The sequence below is a fragment of the Biomphalaria glabrata genome, chromosome 4, assembly GCF_947242115.1.
Source record: "Biomphalaria glabrata chromosome 4, xgBioGlab47.1, whole genome shotgun sequence".
Lineage (NCBI taxonomy): Eukaryota > Metazoa > Mollusca > Gastropoda > Planorbidae > Biomphalaria > Biomphalaria glabrata.
This window is the reverse complement of record NC_074714.1, coordinates 5776423-5796914: the sequence shown is the minus strand read 5'-3', so window position 1 is coordinate 5796914 and position 20492 is coordinate 5776423. Positions and strand designations below refer to the sequence as shown.

At 36.6% G+C, this 20492-nt stretch overlaps 1 protein-coding gene across 2 annotated transcripts; it reads left to right on the top strand.

Annotated features, from left to right (window-relative positions):
- The first annotated feature begins 12636 nt into the window (after positions 1 to 12636).
- On the top strand, positions 12637 to 19880 carry LOC106061666 (uncharacterized). 2 transcript variants are annotated; one of them, XM_056026380.1, is made up of 8 exons: positions 12637 to 12786; positions 14066 to 14141; positions 14896 to 16268; positions 16657 to 16832; positions 16993 to 17050; positions 18068 to 18175; positions 18330 to 18440; positions 19574 to 19880. In XM_056026380.1, exons 3-8 carry the CDS (start codon positions 14903 to 14905, stop codon positions 19771 to 19773), a joined length of 2019 nt encoding a protein of 672 aa, XP_055882355.1. In that variant the 5' UTR covers positions 12637 to 12786; positions 14066 to 14141; positions 14896 to 14902; the 3' UTR covers positions 19774 to 19880. The 2 variants fall into 2 exon arrangements, with proteins under 2 accessions (XP_055882355.1, XP_055882354.1); XM_056026379.1 differs by lacking the exon at positions 14066 to 14141 and having other exon boundaries at positions 12679 to 12786.
- The last annotated feature ends 612 nt before the right edge of the window (positions 19881 to 20492 follow it).

Here is a 20492-nt window from a genome sequence, read left to right as displayed (position 1 = left end):
ACTAAGCGATTAACAAGCAATATAAGGCTTATATTTCTTATACAGATATAAAGTTAATTAACGTTGGTGTGAATACATTCGGATGAATCTATAAAGGGGGCCGATCACAACGTTCCTTGTCTTATAGATAGAATGTTCAGGAATTGTTATAGGCAGTGCTTTATTTTGTAAAAAAAATAGATGCTGGTATTCAGTGATGGATTGCCTAACTTTGAACTACTAATAAATTAATAATAAACGTTAAAATACAAGAAAAGTCATAATTTTTGACACATTGAAAAAGGTGCCGGTAAGTCGTACCGGTGAGTACCGTCACAAAACAAAAATCACTGGTTATTGGTATGATTGAGTTATGATCTTGTACACTTCACAATTACACAATTATTATCTTGAGTGGTGTAACAAAGTGACCATAAACTATTTGAGTCAATATGCATCAGAATAGAAAAATTAACACAAAGGAGGAACAGAGAAAAAAATTAAGAAAGGCAAATAGTGCTGGATTACTTTGCCAAAGAAATGAAATGGAATTATAAATCTGTGTCCCCGCAAGCACAAAGATATTCAAACAACCTTGTGTTAAATCTCATGCTGACAGAGGCTATGAATGAACAAAACACAACGTCATTTATTCCTGGAGATCAAGTCACGTTATCCAAAGAAGAAACAGTAATATGTCAAGACAACAAAGTTATAGACTTAAACAGAAATACAATGAGACTTTGCTAAAATATGAAACAATCTTGACAGTATTTTCTTTCCCTGAGGATATGAAATGACCTTTAAACAAATTAACGTTATGCTCTGAGAGCATGTAACATTGTGTCTTTAAGATGTAGAATCTCAAACAAGATTTACAGGCTGCAGATGACCATGTGACGTGGGCGAACCAAGGAATTGATGTTGAAGCAGTTGTTTTGTACATTCCATTGCCCGAGAGCATGAGTAGGAGTGAAACCGAATTCGAGGAGAAGATGCAGATGATGCGATAAATGCTGTTTTAATACAAAATTTTAAAGATGTATAATTTATTGACAGGGGTGTATCCTGTAGTTATGCTGTCTTGTTGTAAGCATACCAAGGAGTTTGCGAACGTAGTCACTGCATATTGAAGAGGTGTAATGAACAGGCTGAGAAGCATGATGACACAAAGCAGAAAACGTTCATGGTGATGGCTGCTGATACAGACGTTTTACGAGAAATCCTTTGGATACAGCCTTAAACGCTGTGTCAGCAGTTAGTTGATAGGGGAATTTAATGAGCCTTGTATGTGAATATCAAGTACATAGTTATGTTAATATAGGCATATATCAAGTGAATATCAAGTACATAGCTATGTTAATAGAGGCATATATCAAGTGAATATCAAGTACATAGTTATGTTAATATAGGCATATATCAAGTGAATATCAAGTACATAGCTATGTTAATAGAGGCATATATCAAGTGAATATCAAGTACATAGCTATGTTAATAGAGGCATATATCAAGTGAATATCAAGTACATAGTTACGTTAATAGAGGCATATATCAAGTGAATATCAAGTACATAGCTATGTTAATAGAGGCATATATCAAGTGAATATCAAGTACATAGCTATGTTAATAGAGGCATATATCAAGTGAATATCAAGTACATAGCTATGTTAATAGAGGCATATATCAAGTGAATATCAAGTACATAGTTACGTTAATATAGGCCAACATTGTAGCATGTGTTCATGTTATAAATCATCCCTTATTTCAAATATCATTTAGTTATTCAATTCACGAAGAAGATTGTTCCTATAGCTAACCATGCAGTCTACCTACTAGTAGAAATGCATTATAATATGTAAACCCAGTTTTCGATACATTATCAAACATAGCATAATAATTTTGATATGTAAAATTCGACGCCCCTCATATGGCATCCTACTTGTGGGCCGATTTTGACACCCAGTCCGCCCCTGAGCACGTACATTAATAAATGAGATGTTTGAAGTTTATTTTCTTTTCTACCCTTCGGGAAAATAGCTTCATTTCTCTACTTCCAATGTGAGCAACATTAGATCTAGCTTAGCCATCTCTTTTTGGCAACTATTCAATCCTTCAATCTCTAGGCCTAGATTAACAATATTCTATTCGCGACTCAAATTAAGAATGCTGCCATATTATTTTTTTTTTAAACAGCCACGTTTTCTGTACAAATTGAATACATTGGCTTATTATCATGTTCCACAAAAAAAGTAAAGATTAAGTAAAGAGGAAGTGTTAGATTATACATCTGCCTCGCTGCCTGGTCGTGCGGTTTGCTCGCTGGACTGTCGTTTGGATTTATCGATGGTTCCGGGTTCAAACCCTGCCCGCTCCCATCCCCCGTCGTCCTGCGGGAGGTTTGGACTAGGAAGTAAACTACCTTCAACTCTGAAGGAACATCCGAAAAAAAAAGTAAAACTTGAACATGTATACTTGAACATGTATACTTGAACATGTATACTTGAACATGTATACTTGAACATGTATACTTGAACATGTATACTTGAACGAAAAATGTAATCAAAGAATAATCACATGTATTTTCAGAAAACTGATATCACTAAAGCATCTACACGTTGCAAAAGACATATGATTTTGTTAATGTATACACTGTTGTACCTATGATTTAAGGAAGATAACTGTCTTTACGTTTACAGTACACCACTAACGTACTGTAGCTGAATATATTCTTAGCAATGAGTTTAATGCTTAAGGTCTACATGACATTGCGAAGTAGAACGTAGGAAAAGAGTCACTTCTGCCTGGCCTAGATTTCTGAATTCCCCATTGATTATTGATCCTTGAAATGATTCTAGTCTTAAAATAAGTACAGCCTACTTTTTTAAAAATCAAACTTAAGTATTAAAAAAATTAATTCTTCTTCTTTTTTCTCATTATTTTTTCCCCTTTGTATTTTTGTTCCTTTTCTTTATTCCATATTGTCTTATTCTTTTTTAATATACTGCATTTCATATGTTATAAGAAAATTGTAAACACATCTAATAGTCTTCAATGAAACTCTTCCTTGGCGTTCGTAGAATTACATATTAACATATAGAAACAATTAAATTGCTTTAGAATTTAGTTCTCGCTTTTTTTTTTTTTAAACTTTATATTAAAAAGTGACTTGGCAGAATTTAAGTCATTGGTTAATATGCATGACTAAGTGCATGACGCGTAGGACGTAATCATCTTCTTTTTTGAAGTAACGTCTGTATTATACAGGATAAGATAAGAGTTGAATCGATTCTGTTCATACATAAAAGCCATGTTTGAAACAACAAGAAATACTGGTTTCATTTTGATACTTAAATCACGACCTTCATATCTATTACTTTTACTACAAAGCTTTAATCAACTCACCCAGTCTGTCTGTCTGTCTGTCTGTCTTGCAAAACGTTTGAACATATTTTTTTTCCCGTTTCCCATTTTCGGATCAAGTTAAAGCTATGTACAATTTTCCCATTAAACCTGACAAAACATGAATCAATTAAAAATATAGTTAGTTGTTAATTTATTAATTATTTTGTTTTATTTCAAAATAAGGAGAATAAATACTACTTAATGAGAGATAAGGATAGAAATATGGATTTATTCCCTTATTACGTTTGGGTATGTTTCCCCCCCCCCACACACACACACACTTTCCATTCTCGGATCAAGTAGGAATTTCGTACAATTATTCATAGTCAATAACAATACATGAATCAAAAAAAAAAAGTATCCAATTAGTAAATCATTAAGTACTAATTAACTAATTTTGTTTTATACAGCAGATAGGGAGCTACCACCTTTACTTTTCCCCTTAGATAAACTTTAGGAGGCGCGGTAACTGAGCGGTAAAGCGTTTGGCTTCCGAACCGGAGACCGGGGTTCGAATCCTGGTGAAGACTGGGATTTTTAATTTCGGGATCTTCGGGCGCCTCTGAGTCCACCCAGCTGTAATGGGTACCTGACGTTAAATGGGGAAAAGTAAAGGCGGTTGGTCCTTGTGCTGGCCACATGACACCCTCTTTAATCGTTGGCCACAGGAACAGATGATCTTTACACCATCTGCCCTATACACCATAAGGTCTGAAAGTGGAACTTTACTTTTGTTGTTTTTTTAGATAACCTTTGGTTTCAAGAAGTATTATTTTCTTCTGTTGCCTGTTTTAATTTATTAAGGACAACGTGTTTATAGAGTGTCACGATTTAAATTGGAATAAATCGTATTACAGTACATATTTTACATTTATACATTAAACATATTATCTAGCAATTTATGTTGTAGTGTAAATTAGTAACCATGTTGCATGTATTTCACACATAAGACTTTTATATTTATTGAGTATATTATCTCATGCCATGATGTCGAATGACGAAATGCAGGGGCCTGCCCCCCCCCAAGTCCTTTGCTACGCCACTGATTTTCGTATTCCGTCATTGTCAGACTTCTCTTTCTGTCCGAGAGCTATAATTTGAATGAAAGGATTGCCTGGGTCATCAAGGATAAAATAGATTTTCATATTGTTTAGGACTTTAAAATTCTTGCACTACATAGACTCATTGGAATTCATGGGATATATATAGATAAGATAATTTTTATTGATCCAATCTAATGGGAATTCAGTTTGACTACACTTGACAAGCTCAGCGAAACTACTGTACAAAAACAATATTGATTAAAAATTCGAACAACATTCACACACGAAAACACATACACATTCACAACCAGCGCTTTATGAATTTGACTTCTATGTACTTCTATATGACGACAGCTGATCTTGTAACACTCTGACCGAAAGTGGGATAAAGGGGTTTTTAAATCTTTATGTTTTAGTCCTAATGGAAAGGAGACGACCACTTCTTTCAGGTCTTATGTACTAGTGGTTTAATGGGTGCAGGTTGTCTTTAAGAATCATGAGTGATTTGGAAAGGCATCTTTCTTGGAAAAGCTCTTCAAGAGATGGTAGCTGAACTATAGTAATATACGATGCTTTTTTAATTAGTCTTTGTGCCAGTGAAGTATTACCATACCAGCAGGTGATGGAAAAGTTAATAAGACTGCTGATGGTTGCTGTGTAGAAAAGTTTGGTTATTGTTTTGTCTATGTTGAATTTTCTTAGCTTTCTGAGATAGAAGAGTCGCTGAATTGGTAAGAATTGGTAGGATAGTGTGTGTCCCACTGTCTAAAAAATAAAGAGATAAGTAACATGAAAGTCAGCGAGATATAAAGCACTTTGAACTTTCCATAATCCCCACTCCCTAATAGCCTCCTACCCACAGCTAAAAAAAATAGTCTTTCGGCCTATCAATATTTTTCTCTATGTAACATTTCGAGAGCAACCCACTTACCTATCCCTTGCTAGGAGAAATTGGGAATTTTAAACTCCCAAGAAAATGAATTTCCGAAGCTCATAATGCAGGAAAACACGGATCTAAAGATTGTTTCTTAATATTTGCCACTGACCGCTATAATTATGTTTAGGAAATTGTTCCGAATGACGTTAAAGAAATAAAATAAAAAAAATTTCGTACCATGACACATTGGGCGCGAAGTGGCTGAGTGGTTAAGCGCTTGGCTTCCGAACCTGGAGGCCTGGGTTCCAATTTCGGTGAAGAAGGAGAATTTAAATTTCAGGATCTTTAGTGCGCCCCTGACTCTAACCAACTCTAATGGGTGCATGACTTTAGTTGGGGAAACTAAATAGGGTTGGTCGTTGTGCTGGCCAAAGGGTCAAAGGGAAAAATCAATACACAAAAACATTTCTTTGCAAACAAGAACGAGTTTTAATGAATCAATGGGCTGAATGAAACATTTTGCGCACCATCTTTCATTATAGCTATTTGCCATTGCATAATTAGTTAACCATTAGCCAAAAAGAAACAACAACATATGACCTGAATGAATCTACCCTATAAATCGCAAGGTCAGAAAGGGGAACTTTACTATGACGCATTACGTCACTCCCTTTCAGCGGGAATACCTCTTGCCGTAATGAAGCGTGTCAAGACACGAATGGAAAGAGAACTAATAGACCAACATCAGCTTCATAAAGTAGATATAAAGCAATAAATACTTTGTTTATCTTACTTGTTAAGTTTAAAATCGATTCTTATCTTATCTTTTATAATACAGACGTTACTTCAAAAAAGAAGATGATTACGTCCTACGCGTCATGCATTTATTCATGCATATTAACCAATGACTTAAATTCTGCCAAGTCATTGGTTTTCCTGGCTAGCTCAGGCAACCCATTCCATGCTCTAATAGCACTAGGGAAGAAGGAGTATTTGTACAAATTTGTCCTAGCATATGGGACGAGGAATGTGCCTTTATCTTTGTGTCTTTCAGGGTATTTTATTAAATTTTGTTTTTGTATTTGAAGATTATGGTTCAGATAAGAACATCTAGATCTAGACATGTGATTTAGAACTAGATCTACTTCTAAATCTAGCATTTAGACGTAATCTATATTAGATTTACATAAAAAATATAAGCAAAGCTTAGATACTCTATCAATAAACTGAATGCTACTCTACATGTATTGAACGACTCAGTTATTGGTACACGACGGCTAATATCACCAAGGTCAATTTAGTCCTGCATGTTAATCAATGAGTTAAGGTCTGCTAAGTCCTTGATATTCCTGGCTTACTCAGGCAACCCATTCCATGCTCTAATAGCACTAAGAAAGAAGAAGAATGTGTAAAAATTTGTCCTAGCATATGGAAGAAGGAATGTGCCTTGATTTGTGTGTCTTTCTGAGTATTTTATTAGGTTTTGGTTTTGTATCTAAAGATAATAGTTTTATGTTTTATGTATAATCGCTACTTTACCCTTAGCTCTTCGTTTCTTAATGGTTTCTAAATTTAGTGGTTTACTAAGGAATTCTTAGTTTTTAACCAGATCTCTGTGACTAACTCCTAAAGTCCGTCTTAGCCATTTTTGGTGAGCATTATTTAGTCTTTTCTAAATTTTGGCAGAAGATTTCCAGGTCTCGCATGCATACGTTGCTATTGGGATGACGATTGTGTTAAGTAAGGGGGGGGGGTTGTCTTAAGTCCAATAGCTTGGCTAGTGCAAATAGCTTTTAGAAAAAAAAGCCCCTACCTTTCCTAATTTTACAGTATCGTTACATGGAGCCATGAAACATAACAACCTTGAATCAATAGTTTGACACCTACCAGCATTGTAAAGCATTTCTATAATATAAAGCAGAACGTAATGTATGTATCATAATGTATGTATGTCCCGCATAGAAATCAAAACCGTTTGACCAATCTTGATAAAGCTTGGCACAAATGTTCCTTGGGTACTAACTGGAACTGTGACATATGTATAGTAGCCCTAATACTAACTTAAGACCCTCAAAATAAAAATAGTTTCCCAACTCTATGAAAGTTATACTATTTCATGGATCTAGGCCATGTTAACCATGTTTACAAAAGAAAAGATCGAAAGGATCTAGTTCTAGATCTAATTGTAAGAACTACACTTGATTCACTTTCCTTTCTCCCAAATGCATCTGAAATGCTTTAAAATTTGGTTATTATTGTTACGATTCTCTCCTAATTAGGCCTTTCGTAAACACTGCTAAACACACAATACATCAACACATCATGAACTTGACAACAAGGCTCCAAATAATCTGGTACTTTAATAATGGTCAAGTAGACAACAGCCAATACTAGACAATTGGCAACAAACACATCAACAACTAAAATGTTACATTGTACATCACCGTACAAAACTCTGCTGTCTCTATCTCTTCCTGGACTCGTACGTTTCACTGGAGGACTGCACCAGGACCGACTTCATGGCTGACTAACAGTCCCGGTCTCCTTCGCTCTCCGGTCTTGAACTGCCGCTTTCCTGCACACTGTATCTCTGGTCTGCGCAGGCTTATGATCAGATGACCATAACACGGGCGCTATTCACGTGCAAAGTTCATGCCAGTACTGTCCCTTGCCATTTCAATATAGCTCGCTAAACTGTATTGCTGGCCTTTGTCACAAATGTCAGCTGATCACACACAGTTAACCCTTTTGAGTCGCGAATAGGCTTATAACATTATTATCAAGTAAACATTTGGCAGAACTAAGAACATTGGTTTCAAGTTATGCTGATCACCTCAGATAAATTCAAAGATGCAAGCTGAGCATAAAGATGATCAAGAACAGACTGAAGTCGCAGCTGTCTGGTACAGACTTAAAGATCATTCTGTGGCGTTCACTTACGAATGTGACTCTTAATATTACAGATCTGATAAAAAAAAAAGTCACATTAAAACTATTAATGTTTTTTTTTTTACCTTATTGAGATACTATTTTGCATTGACAACAGTTTTGATATGTTCTTAGTAGTACATTTAGAAATAATTTAATTTATCAAATACTCACAAGGATCAAAACAGGGTAAACATTTATGTGGCGCACGCGAATTAAAAAGGGAAAAAACAAAATTGGCGCAAGGGAGCAGAAGGTAGGCCGCCCCTGATCTAGATCTATATGATCCACCACCAGTCACAATGAGTTCATTTTAGAAGTGTTCCTGAACATAGGTCCATATGAACTAACTAGAGGCCTATTGAATCGTGTGGTATTGTATTGTTACAAATGAACAGTGATAGGTAGAGGTCAACGTATGACCCCGGCGAGATAACACAGCAGCGGGTGTTCTCTGGAATGTACATGTATCAACAAAGACAGGATGTCACGTGTCCTCACGTGTTATTCCAGAAGGTACTAGCAATGTCCAGTGACAGATAGAGGTCACAACTTGTGACCCCGGCAAGATGACACTGCAGCCGATGTTTTCTGGAACCTACATGTACAAACAAAGACAGGATGTTACGTTTCCTCACGTGGTGTTCCAGAGGATACTAGCAGTGTTTGTGCAACTTTGGAGGAGCGATTAGGGACTCTATATAAGCCAGAGAGTTAATGTGAAAGTCAGTCGTGAGTGAGCCGTGACAGTCGATACAGACGATGTAAGACGTTTGCGGCTCTAGTGGAAGCGAAATGTGTACGACTCGATGCAAGTTAACTAGGGTAGAGTTAACTGGAGTGGACAATTGTCGTTTAAGTCTATACAGCGATCTACAGTGGACTTGAGCCGTTACAGTCGATACAGTCGATGTAAGACGTGTGCGGCTCTGATTCGGTAGACTTGAGTACGACTTGGTTCAGCTTTGGGAGACCTGGAGCGACACTGGGAAGTGTGTCGTTGGTCTGTTCTGTGGAATACGGCTCGATGCAAGTTGAGAAGAGATGAATTGCAACGAAGTGAAGAGATGAATTGCAACGAAGCATAGCTAACTGTCAACTGACAGATATTGTACAGTCTTCTATGCTACATGTTACAGCGACGAATTGTTAGAGATAATAGTCATTAAAGTTGAAAGTTTAGTCGTCAAGTTCTTTGCAGTGTTTTTATGTGTGTGCCTACTAATACATTTAGCCAGAAGATTCAGAAATACGTATCAGTATGGAACCAGAATTCAACACAGAAAATAAAAGCGTTGTAAAAATAGACGAGCATGTACTGACCTAATTCCTCTTGAGTCTTACTCAATAGCCAAAATGTTGTAAAATGTTTTCCATGTTTCGGATGTGCCTTCATATTATTTGCTTCATAGTCCAAACCTCCCGCTCGAAGACGGGGGATAGAAGCGGCAGGGTTTAAACCCGGGACCGTCATAAGTACGAACGACAGTCCAGCGCGCAAACCGCGCGACCAGGCAGCCAAATGGTTAAGTATATAGTTTTCTAGTCAATGTTTACGTCTATGTACGCATGATTAAACACCTATAGGTAAATACGGATGATGACATGGATGTGAATGTGTATAGAGCCTTATTAATGTGCTAAATCTGAACACAATCATCCTTCAACAGGGACAGTTCTACATGACACAGTGCACGCTTATGACAAGGGAAGTAAAATAAGACCCCTTCAATTTCCCCTTGGGAACTGACCCATAAACCACGTCATGCTTTATAAACTACTTAATTTTATTTTGAAGTAATACTATCATTTAAAAATAGAAATTTATTTTTTCATTTAATGTTATATAAATTTTTAGTTCAGCGGTAAGAACATGGAGTTCTCAATTTAAAATACAATAATTAAAGCGATGACTCGCTACTTCCTGATTAAGTTTTAGCGACTTTGCAAATTTGTGTTTTATTATTCTAGTTTTTTTTTTTTTTTAAACTAAGAAATTAATGGGAAAATAATTTACGGATCTTTGCTTTTAATCGGAATTTCTTCAAAATTAAATCTGTGGAAAATTTACATTTTATACATTTTACATGAAAAAATCCCAGGGACGCATATACTTAGAGAGAAACGTATGTAGTTTTTTAATCTATAGAGATAAATTAAATAGAAAGCTGTAGAAATCCATGAGGCTACGCAGCCCCATCTACGACCTACATATTTCACATCCAGCGAAGACATAACCTTTGTCCGCCGGTGGTCGATTAAGTTTCTTTTCTCACCCCTTACGTCTGTCCGCGGCAGTGGATTTTGTTTGGTTTTAAATGATTAACCCGCAGAATTTGTAGGTCATCTCCACCTGCAGCTACAAAAAGAAATTCTAATCACAAGGAGCCAGAGCCAACTTATATTTTCTGAGGTGACCTGAACCTTCTCCTGCGTGTTGGAAAACGAGCTCAATCCCTTATCACCCAGGACAATAAAACTCACCGTGGCGCCCTGGTGACAAGAGACCGGAGGAAATTCCAGCTACCCGTCGCCTCAGCGTGGCCCTCCGGTGGAAACATCCAGAGGTGGATCTGGACAGGCTAAGAACGAGTAGCGAACCAGGCCTTATAGCAGGTCTCCCTGGGTGAGCTTTTGTTTTTTTTATCTCACTCGGGGTGGGGATGGAACAAGTAACCTGCAACCCAGTCCAAAAAGTCCGCCACTCCGTTCCACAAAGGGGGTCGTCATCAGTTCCGGATTGCTGGATTGGTTGCCCTTGCACGGAACATTGGCGGTTACATTATAGGAATATGAGACAAGCTCCCCGCAGTTAGCGCTGTCGCTGACACTTATAGCGGATGCCTTAAGATTCGGGGACGGGGCGCTGTGTACACGGCACGGCCCGGTCTGGCCCAGTCAACCGATATGGCCGCCTACCGTTGGGTGCCCTCAGACAGGACAGGGGTGAAGAGCCCCATGTCCAGGCCTGGTGGTTGGATAAAAGCCTTTCTAACCATCAACGGAATAATGGCGCCTCCGGCCCCGATTCCCTACTGGACTTCATCGAAGGTGACAAGAGAAGAAACGATTTTGGTCAATAGGAAAGCAACACAGACCCCAAGTTGGGATGGGCTCAGGACCAAATCCACTTCACTGGCAGAGGTGAAAGGAAGCCCGACAACCATGTTACTATCCACACACTCTCCTTTAATGGGCCGCACGGATGATATGTTACAGAAAAGGAATATGGGGGTGTTTCCACGGTGTACTCGGCCTTTGGCCTAGCTTTGGTCAATATAATTATTTTAGCTTTATTTCATAGCCATTATCATGGCCTTTGGCGATACGCAACATTGGCGTTATGTCGCGGGCCGTTTTAGCGCAAGAAGTTCTGGCGATGATAAAAAATAAATTCACTATAATTTATAAAGAAAGTATATGACGTACGTATTTATGTAAAGTAAAGTATGCATTTAAAGTTTAAAGTATGTATATAAAGTATGTGTATAAAATATGTTTCAAAACTTTCTGTAATTAAAGTATGTATATAAATAGTAAAGTAAGTAAATGTACATTTTCAGACCTTGTGATCTATGTGGCAGATGATGTAAAGGTCATCTGTTTCTGTGGCCAACGGTTAACGAGGGTGTCATGTAGCCAGCACAACGACCAACCGCCTTTACATTACCCCAACTAATATCAGGTACCCATTAGAGCTGGGTGAACACCAATAAGATCCCGAAAATAAAAAAAAACAACAACCCCAGTCTTATTCAGGATTCGAATCCGGGACCCCTGTTCGGAAGCAAAGCATATAAGGTATGTAAGTGGTCTTCCCGGATAAAACGAAAAGATATAAAAATTCCCCTTTCAGTCAAGGTACCTTGTTGTCACCTGCAAGTACAAAGCAGCCTAATTCATAAATCGCTGGCTATGTGTGTATGTATGTATGTATGTATGTATGTATGTATGTATGTATGTATGTATGTGTGTGTGTGTGTGTGTGTGTGTGTGCGTGCGCGCATGTGTGCGTGTGTGTGCGTGCGCGCATGTGTGCGTGTGTGTGTGCGTGTGTGCGTGTGTGTGTGTGTGTGTGTGCGCGTATGTCAACCATATGAATATTGTTCCTGTTTGCCTTTACATTGCTATTAGTATATAAGAAACGCTTTGATGGACAATTGTAGTCAAACTAAATGACCCTGTGTTTAAACCAATCAAATTATCTTATCTTATCCTCTTTTATCTTATTTTTTTTCCTAACAATAGCAAACATTTGTTTTTCTTCAACCTCAAGTGCGTGTGTCTAAAAATTCATACACAATCTATTTACATGATCTGGATTGAAATGAACTAGGTCACAGGGAAGTTGTTGAAGCTAGTGGATCACGTAATTAGAAGTTATATTTGAGAACACTGAAGTTCGGAAATTCCCTTTTGGTTTGAGACTTCTATAAAATGAAGGGAGATTAGTCAGTAGTCATGTTCAACGAAACATTTATGTAGGCAGATTTGCGTGTAGATCTAGCAGTAACTATCAACTCTTTAATGATTCATGATTAATGATTCATATCAATCGTAAGTATATGCTTTTTTTTTTTATTTTCTGATTGCCAATTTAAAGTTAGGAGGCGCAGTGGCAGAGTGGTGAAGCGCTCGGCTTTTGAGCCATGGGTGCGGGTTCTAATCCTGGTGGAAATTGTTTTTTTTTTTAAATTTCGGTATCTCTAGTTTGCCTCTGGGTACCTGACATTAGTTGGGGAAAAATAAAGGAGATTGGTCGTTGTGCTGGCCACACGACACCCTCGTTAACCGTGGGCCACAGAATCCGATGACCTTTACATCATCTGCCGTATGTATCGCTAGGTCTGAAAGGAGAAATTAACTTAATTTAATCAGTGTTTAAACAATTACTATCAACATTTTAAAGATGACGTGCTTTTAACAACTCCTCTCTTCAACTCGTAACTTCATAGAAGCTTCTGGGTAGGAAAAACATACTGGGACGACATTGATCTTGAAGACGGCTCTAAGGATTTTTGATAGAGAAATTTGTTAGTTGCTATATATTGTTGGAAAAATAGTATATAGCTAGTCTGACCCATTGGGATAAGCTCCAGTTTGACGCTTATGATTTTTCGAAATACTTTATTCTAAAATTAATTGGTCTAGACCAGGGGTTCTCAACCTGTGGGTCGCGACCCCATTAGGGGTCGATTGACGATTTGCCAGGGGTCGCCTAAGACCATCGAAAATATGGATTGTTTTTGTCTATTCTTCTATTGCTGTGTGGATGGGGGTCGCCGAAGAGTGAGATTGTAAAAAGGGGGTCGCCGAGCTTAAAAGGCTGAGAACCGCTGGTCTAGACAATATTTATCTTGAACACACATGCGTCATCGGGTATTCCCGCATGTATTCATTAAAGAGTTAAATAAATAATAATCAAGAACATATTGCGCACTGTTTTCTAAGTCGACATTTATAGGACTTTTACTAGAATAGTATATCTTCTAAGTGAATTTATATATACGGTTAGCTATGAATTTTTTGTGAGGAGGGGAAAATAGGTCGGGGGTAAGAATGTTACGTTTTGTGAAAACTCTATCATTCATTAGTTATTAAGAGTAAAATAATCTCAAAAAGTTATCAGCTTCGTTAGAGGGAAATAGTATTTGTTTTTTAAATGTGCTACATGTTTTTAATAAAAATATGACGTGATTTTCCCCCAAATCATTGAGGCTCAATAATGATATAACAATACTGTTTATACATACAGCTGGGCTATTGTTATCGCTATTACCACCTTTGTTATTAAATTGCTGGTGAAATGTTTTCACAAAGTCTGTATATTTTTCAGAGACTTCCTTCTAAACACAAACAGAGACTCTTGTTGGTAATGGATAAAAGATTCGACGTTTGTGTGCCTCTATACGGTATGTCTCTATTGAAATGCTAGCCTTAAAACATATATAATGTTGAAACAGTTCCTAATGAGACTAATTTTAAATAGATTTTGAAATATATCAAACTTCGACAGTAAAATTATTTCGTTTAATTCATTTTATTATCTACGACCGAGGTTCTCTGACACACGTAAACATTCACTGCTTGTTTAATCGTCCAAAAGGGTTTGGGCAGCAACAAATTTGTTAAAAAGGGATACAAAATTTCTGCTTGGTCGTGTGGGACTATCGTTGGGATTGTCTCGAATGTCTCAGGTTCATACCCTGCCCACTTCCATCATCTGTCGTCCTGCGGAAGGTTTGGGCCGGAATGAAATTATCTTCAAATCTAAAGGAACATCTAAAACATGTAAACTATTTTAGAAACAAACAAACAAGATTCATTAGGAGTAAAATATACAGAGGGGTTGAAGGGAATGAGGTGCACGAAAATGAGTGTATAAGTTATACGCTTCTAGTCAGACAGGCTGAGAACCTCTGATAAAAAAAATGTTAAATCTAAAATCTAACCGAATTTTAACTTTTCATATTAAAAGTCAAGTCAAGAGAGAAAATGATAGAAAAAAAAGGCTAGCATGGTAGTCTCATATCTAGTGAGATATTAATAAAGACCTTAAGTATGTATATAATATTTCTACAGAATGTGTTATGTTGGAATTTAACACATAATTTCTAAATACTCAATTTCAAAAGTAAACCATTATTATATTTTATTTTGAAACAGAAACAATATGCAATGTTTACCATCAAGAAAATTTCTCAAAACCCCAAAGAAACCAAGGAAGACAAAGAAACAGGAGCCTCTGCAAACCGGTTATCTCAGTGATAATTCCAGGAAGATCGCGGCAGGTTCGCATCAAAAGGAAGTCGATCAAGTTTTATCCAATTTCAGAAAAGCCAAAAATACATTACAAACTGAAGCCTTGACAACGACATATAACACGATATGCCCACATTTTGAAGAGACTATATCTAGAGATACCAATATTGCAGATACATTAGATATAAATATACAAAGGCACGAGAGACATGAAAGAACTCATGACAAAAAGTCTATAAGAAACTTCGACAGATTATTTAAAGACGAAAGACGCAGGCTCCAAACATTTGTAAACTACCCTCTGGAAGCTGTTAAATCGGCACTAGTTTTGGCCAATAATGGATTCATTTATATAGAAAGCTGCTCTGATGAAGTCGAAAGATTTATCTGCATATTCTGTGGTGCTCGAAAGACGTTTTGGGAATGGCAAGAGGATGTGGAGCAAGTTCACCGAACACTATCTCCACAATGTCCATTGCTTTCTGGTGGCAGCTCTGAAAATATTTCATTCTGTTCGAACAAGGGTAGTGATTCAAAGTTTGATTTCATATTACAAAAGTTATCACCACCAACACATCATATTGAATTTGACTCGGCACCATCAGCGCAAGAAGAATGTTACAAACCATTAGCAACAAATGAAAACATCTTTTCGAAAACTTCTAGCCCACTATCCACCTCAATATCTAACATTTTAACTTCAACAACTGGAGCAGGAGAAGAGAACTCTCATCAACAAGATACTATTTCTGCAACCTCTGAAAATAACGTTACAAATAATTTTGCAAATGAATTAGATCTGATACAAAATGAAACAAGTTTTTCAACAACGCAATTCGATGACTCTCCACAAGTGTCTAGTCAAAGAGAAGCAATCTCAGCTTTACCCTCACAGGCACCTGAAACCCTTGTGCAATCTAGCTTTAGTCAGACACAAGGTTTACTTTTCGACAGAACTTTAAACGATGACAATCTGCATGCCTCCACACAGGTACTTCCTTCCGCAGCTACTTCAGCAACGTCAGCTACTTTAACACAATCATCACCCTCACAAAGTCCGTCAACCACTCAAAACACCAACACAGAATCCCCACCAGCAACTACAAGAAATAACAGCCAGAGAAACCCGACTTACAGTGAGCTGGGCATCATCACAGAGAGACCAAAGCGTACAGAATATGCTCTCCTATCGGAAAGAATGAAATCTTTCAGCAGCTGGCCAAGAGGACATTTCCTTGAGCCAACTGACCTGGCTAACGCTGGCTTCTACTATGGTGGTAAGTTAATGATTATAAACCATTCCTATTTAAATTCAAATCACTCTCGTAAAATATTTTCACAAAAATTTGTATCTAACAATTATTTTCATTTTTCAATTAACCGGGAAATCATAAACAAAAATAGAATGATGGTAATGAATGTTTACCTTCATCTTTGATATGTATGGATGCGAAATTTCGGGAATATAATAAGTATTGTATTTAGATATTAAAATATGAAAATCACGTTTTAAAAAAGGGAAGTAACCGATTCTTTAAACACCATTATGTTTTGTCAATTGGAGTAAGTCTAAAGAAAAGGAGTACAAAAAAATATTATAATACATCATTGGACAATCTATATATTCCGCTTGATGCATTTTAATTGTGTAAATTGCATCACCAGGTTATGGAGACTGTGCCAGGTGTTTCTATTGTGGAGGAGGTCTCAAAAACTGGGAGGATGAGGACAATGTTTTGGTGGAGCACGCCCGATGGTTCCCAAAATGTGCTTACATTCGGAACAAAATGGGCCAGGCCTTTGTAGATGCTGTCAAAGTCTTAAATGAATCTCATGATGAGGTAAGGTTGAGAACATACAAAATAGACCAAATTATTTATTATATTTTCCTTCATTGTTGAGTTTTATGTATTTAAAATGTCCATGTTTTCAAGACCCTTTTTAATTAATGAATTTTATACACTAAAAATATATAATATTAATACCTTTTTAAAATTGTAGATTACAATCCAAATGGTCACAGACAAAATGGGAGGTCAAACGTGCACAGGTCAACTAGGTGAGTTTATACTAAGTCTGTTGCTCTCTTTCTTTGTATCTGTCTCTCACTCTTTATCTCAATCATTATCTCAATCATTATCCTAATCATTTTTACATCCTTAATCTTTATCACTCTCTCGTTTTTATTTCATTCTCTCTCAATCTTTCTCTTTCAATCTCACACATTCTCTCTTTTATTATCTCTTCTCTCTCTCTCTCTCACTCTCTTTTACCTTTACTCAATTTTTCTCTCATTCCATATAATTATCCACTTTCGATTTCTCTCACTCGCTCTCTCTCTCTTTCTGTTTCTTTCATTAACACTTTCTGCCCCACTCTCTCTCTCTCTGTCTCTCACTTTATCTGTCATTCAGTTTGACTGTCTTACTCTGATCCTTTCTCTTCTTTCTCATCTTTTTCTCCAAACATCATACATCTAGATCTACCTTTCTCTTCTCATCTCTTTCTCCAAACATCATACATCTAGATTCACCTTTCTCTTCTCATCTCTTTCTTCAAACATCATACATCTAGATTCACCTTTCTCTTCTCATCTCTTTCTCCAGACCTCGTACATCTAGATTCACCTTTCTCTTCTCATCTCTTTCTCCAAACATCATACATCTAGATTCACCTTTCTCTTCTCATCTCTTTCTCCAGACCTCGTACATCTAGATTCACCTTTCTCTTCTCATCTCTTTCTCCAGACAACGTGCATCTAGATTCACCTTTCTCTTCTCATCTCTTTCTCCAGACAACGTGCATCTAGATTCACCTTTCTCTTCTCATCTCTTTCTCCAGACAACGTGCATCTAGATTCACCTTTCTCTTCTCATCTCTTTCTCCAGACATCGTACATCTAGATTCACCTTTCTTTTCTCATCTCTTTCTCCAGACCTCGTACATCTAGATTTACCTTTCTCTTCCTTATAAAGTTCCTTACACCAACCCACCGCTTGTTTTCTCTTGTGATATATTTATATCCTTATTTAAAAAACAAAAATAAATAAACAAGGCTATTTGCTATTTCCCACAGATCTCAGAGATAACGCCCTAAAAAGAGACCCAGCCGTTAAAACAATGATCGATCTGGGCTACAAAGAAATCGATTCTTTGGAAGTAGCTCAAATTTTGAAGGACAGAGGTCAGTAATTCTATTCCTTGAAGTAATTGAATTATTATTTTTTTTTTTTAACCAATTTGGATTCTTTTATATGTATAGCCAAGATTTATAGTCTAGCATATAGAACGAATTGTGTATAATGTAAATATTATCTAAATTAAATATTTTGTTCTAGATTTGACGCTGACAGCTGATCTATTGCTTGAAACATTGAAACAGGAAGGAAAAACAGCGAACAGAAACATTTTAAATTTTGAACAAAAAACAACTCAAGAGGAAGATCTTGGTAAATTTTCTTTTAATTCCGAAATAGCCTGAAATGTGTCCAAACCAAATTTTATTCGAAAAGTAAAAGAAGGGGGATATTAAGCTAATGGAAAAGGGACATAACTTCGCTCGACCGCAAAGACCTACTGAGTTGAGAAATAAACAATAACAAACAAACAAACAAACAACAACTTTCCGGTTGACTAAGGGAAGGGAGACAACCAACAGTCAGAGCAGAATTTCAGTATGTGGAGCTCCCAGGGGAGGAGTTTTGTGGAAGTCCCTGCAATTTGTAGCAAGGTCTAATTGAATTATGCCTACAAATGAAAATATTTATATCTAGAAGTATGATATATCTTAGAAGAAAGAAAAAATTTAGTTCTTGTAAATTTAATTACATTTTTAAATTTAAAATATTTAATTGGCATATTTAAATTTAGAAAGTGTATTTTTGAATCTGTGAAATGTAAGGCCATTGGTAGACCCACTGTTCTAAATTTTATTACGGGCATGTCTTAAGCAAAAATTTCTTAATCACATTTTGTCAGCCGTAAACAAACAACAAACACTTGGCCTCTCGACCACGCTTCCCACAAAGTACAAAGTGAATTCCATTTTAGAGTTGAATCTCTTTTTCGAGTCTAATAAGAAGACAATGAGTCCAAAGGTTGGGTGAGATAAACACTGAACAGACACGTCTACATGCATACAATGATATCTTTAGTATGGACGTACATGTCTCAGCGTTAGTTTTACTGGTACTTTAAATCGTTTAAAAATCCATCCCAATGCAATATAATTTAGAATGATTTTAATGATAATTCACTGTATAGTAAAGCAGTATAATGATTGATCCCGCTTAATAATTTGGAGCTTCATTAAACACCCCCAATTAAATATTATTGAATGATGTCAACAGTATTTTCAAGTAAGATAAACAGATTGATTACCTATCGATTTTGGCTAGAAGTGTTTGCAGAGTGCCAAAGGGCAGCACGGAAACCTTCTCCCAAACGTCCATACTATAAGAATGCAAAATGCGCTTATATGAAAGCAATAAAAAAAATGATTTCACTTAAAAATTGATGGCATTGTCCCACTTAATATTTGATTGAATGCTGCTATTTCATACTTCATTGAATGCTTCCACAGAAATGGCCAGACAATTAAAAGAAAAAAATCTCCACCTCCGGCAGCAGACAGTATGCAAGATGTGCCTGGACAATGAGGTCTCTGTGGTCTTCTTGCCTTGCGGTCACCTCGTCTCGTGTTCTGAATGTTCGTCTGCTGTCTCCAAGTGTCCCATGTGCAGAGGAGACGTCAAGGGCATTGTGCGCGCTTTTCTGAGTTAACCAGTGGAAAAAAATAATTTAAAAAAAAAAATGCGAACAAAATCTACTTTATGTTAATAATTGTTATTTTTTGTTGTTGTTAATATGAATAAATTTAATACAGTGAACAGTGTTGTTATTTTTTTTTTATTTGTCAAATGGGAAAAGTACTTTTGTAAGTTTGTTATGTAAAGCCACTACGTGCTATTTTAGTTCCTTTCTGTCCACTTGGTCAGTGTGTTGACTTTAGACTTGAACTTGTCGTCTATAACAGGTATTGTTCTGATTTGCTGAAGTCATTCAAGGTTTAAAACGGTGAGATAAATGAGCATGTACTTCTCTGTCAAGAAAATTGAACCTTGTACTTTTTACCTAGCTTATATCAACGTACTCTGTCTGTCTGGTAAAAAGTGTGTACGAGTATTTTTTCCAACACCCATTCTCGGATCAAGCTGAAAATTACCAGTTATATATTAACATAGACAAGTCATGTATCAATAAAAAAAAAAGTAACCAATTAGACAATTAACTACTGGTAACTTATTATTTTTTAAATAGCAACAAGGCAAACACATACATTAGTATTCACAGATATGGCTAAATTTGTTGGGTTTAGTCCCCTTAAATAATTGTTAGCATTAGTTCTCCCTCACGCTTTTTCCGATCAAGCTGATACTTTAAAAAAAAAATTATTGTACATAACAAAACATGAATCTCGAAACAAAAAACAAAATTAGTTT

Coding starts and splice junctions, on each gene's coding strand:
- LOC106061666 (XM_056026379.1), top strand. CDS start 12,764: ATGATTAATGATTCATATCAATC. Junction 17,051..18,067: donor AACGTGCACAGGTCAACTAG/GTGAGTTTATAC, acceptor TATTTCCCACAG/ATCTCAGAGATAACGCCCTA. Junction 18,176..18,329: donor TCAAATTTTGAAGGACAGAG/GTCAGTAATTCT, acceptor ATTTTGTTCTAG/ATTTGACGCTGACAGCTGAT.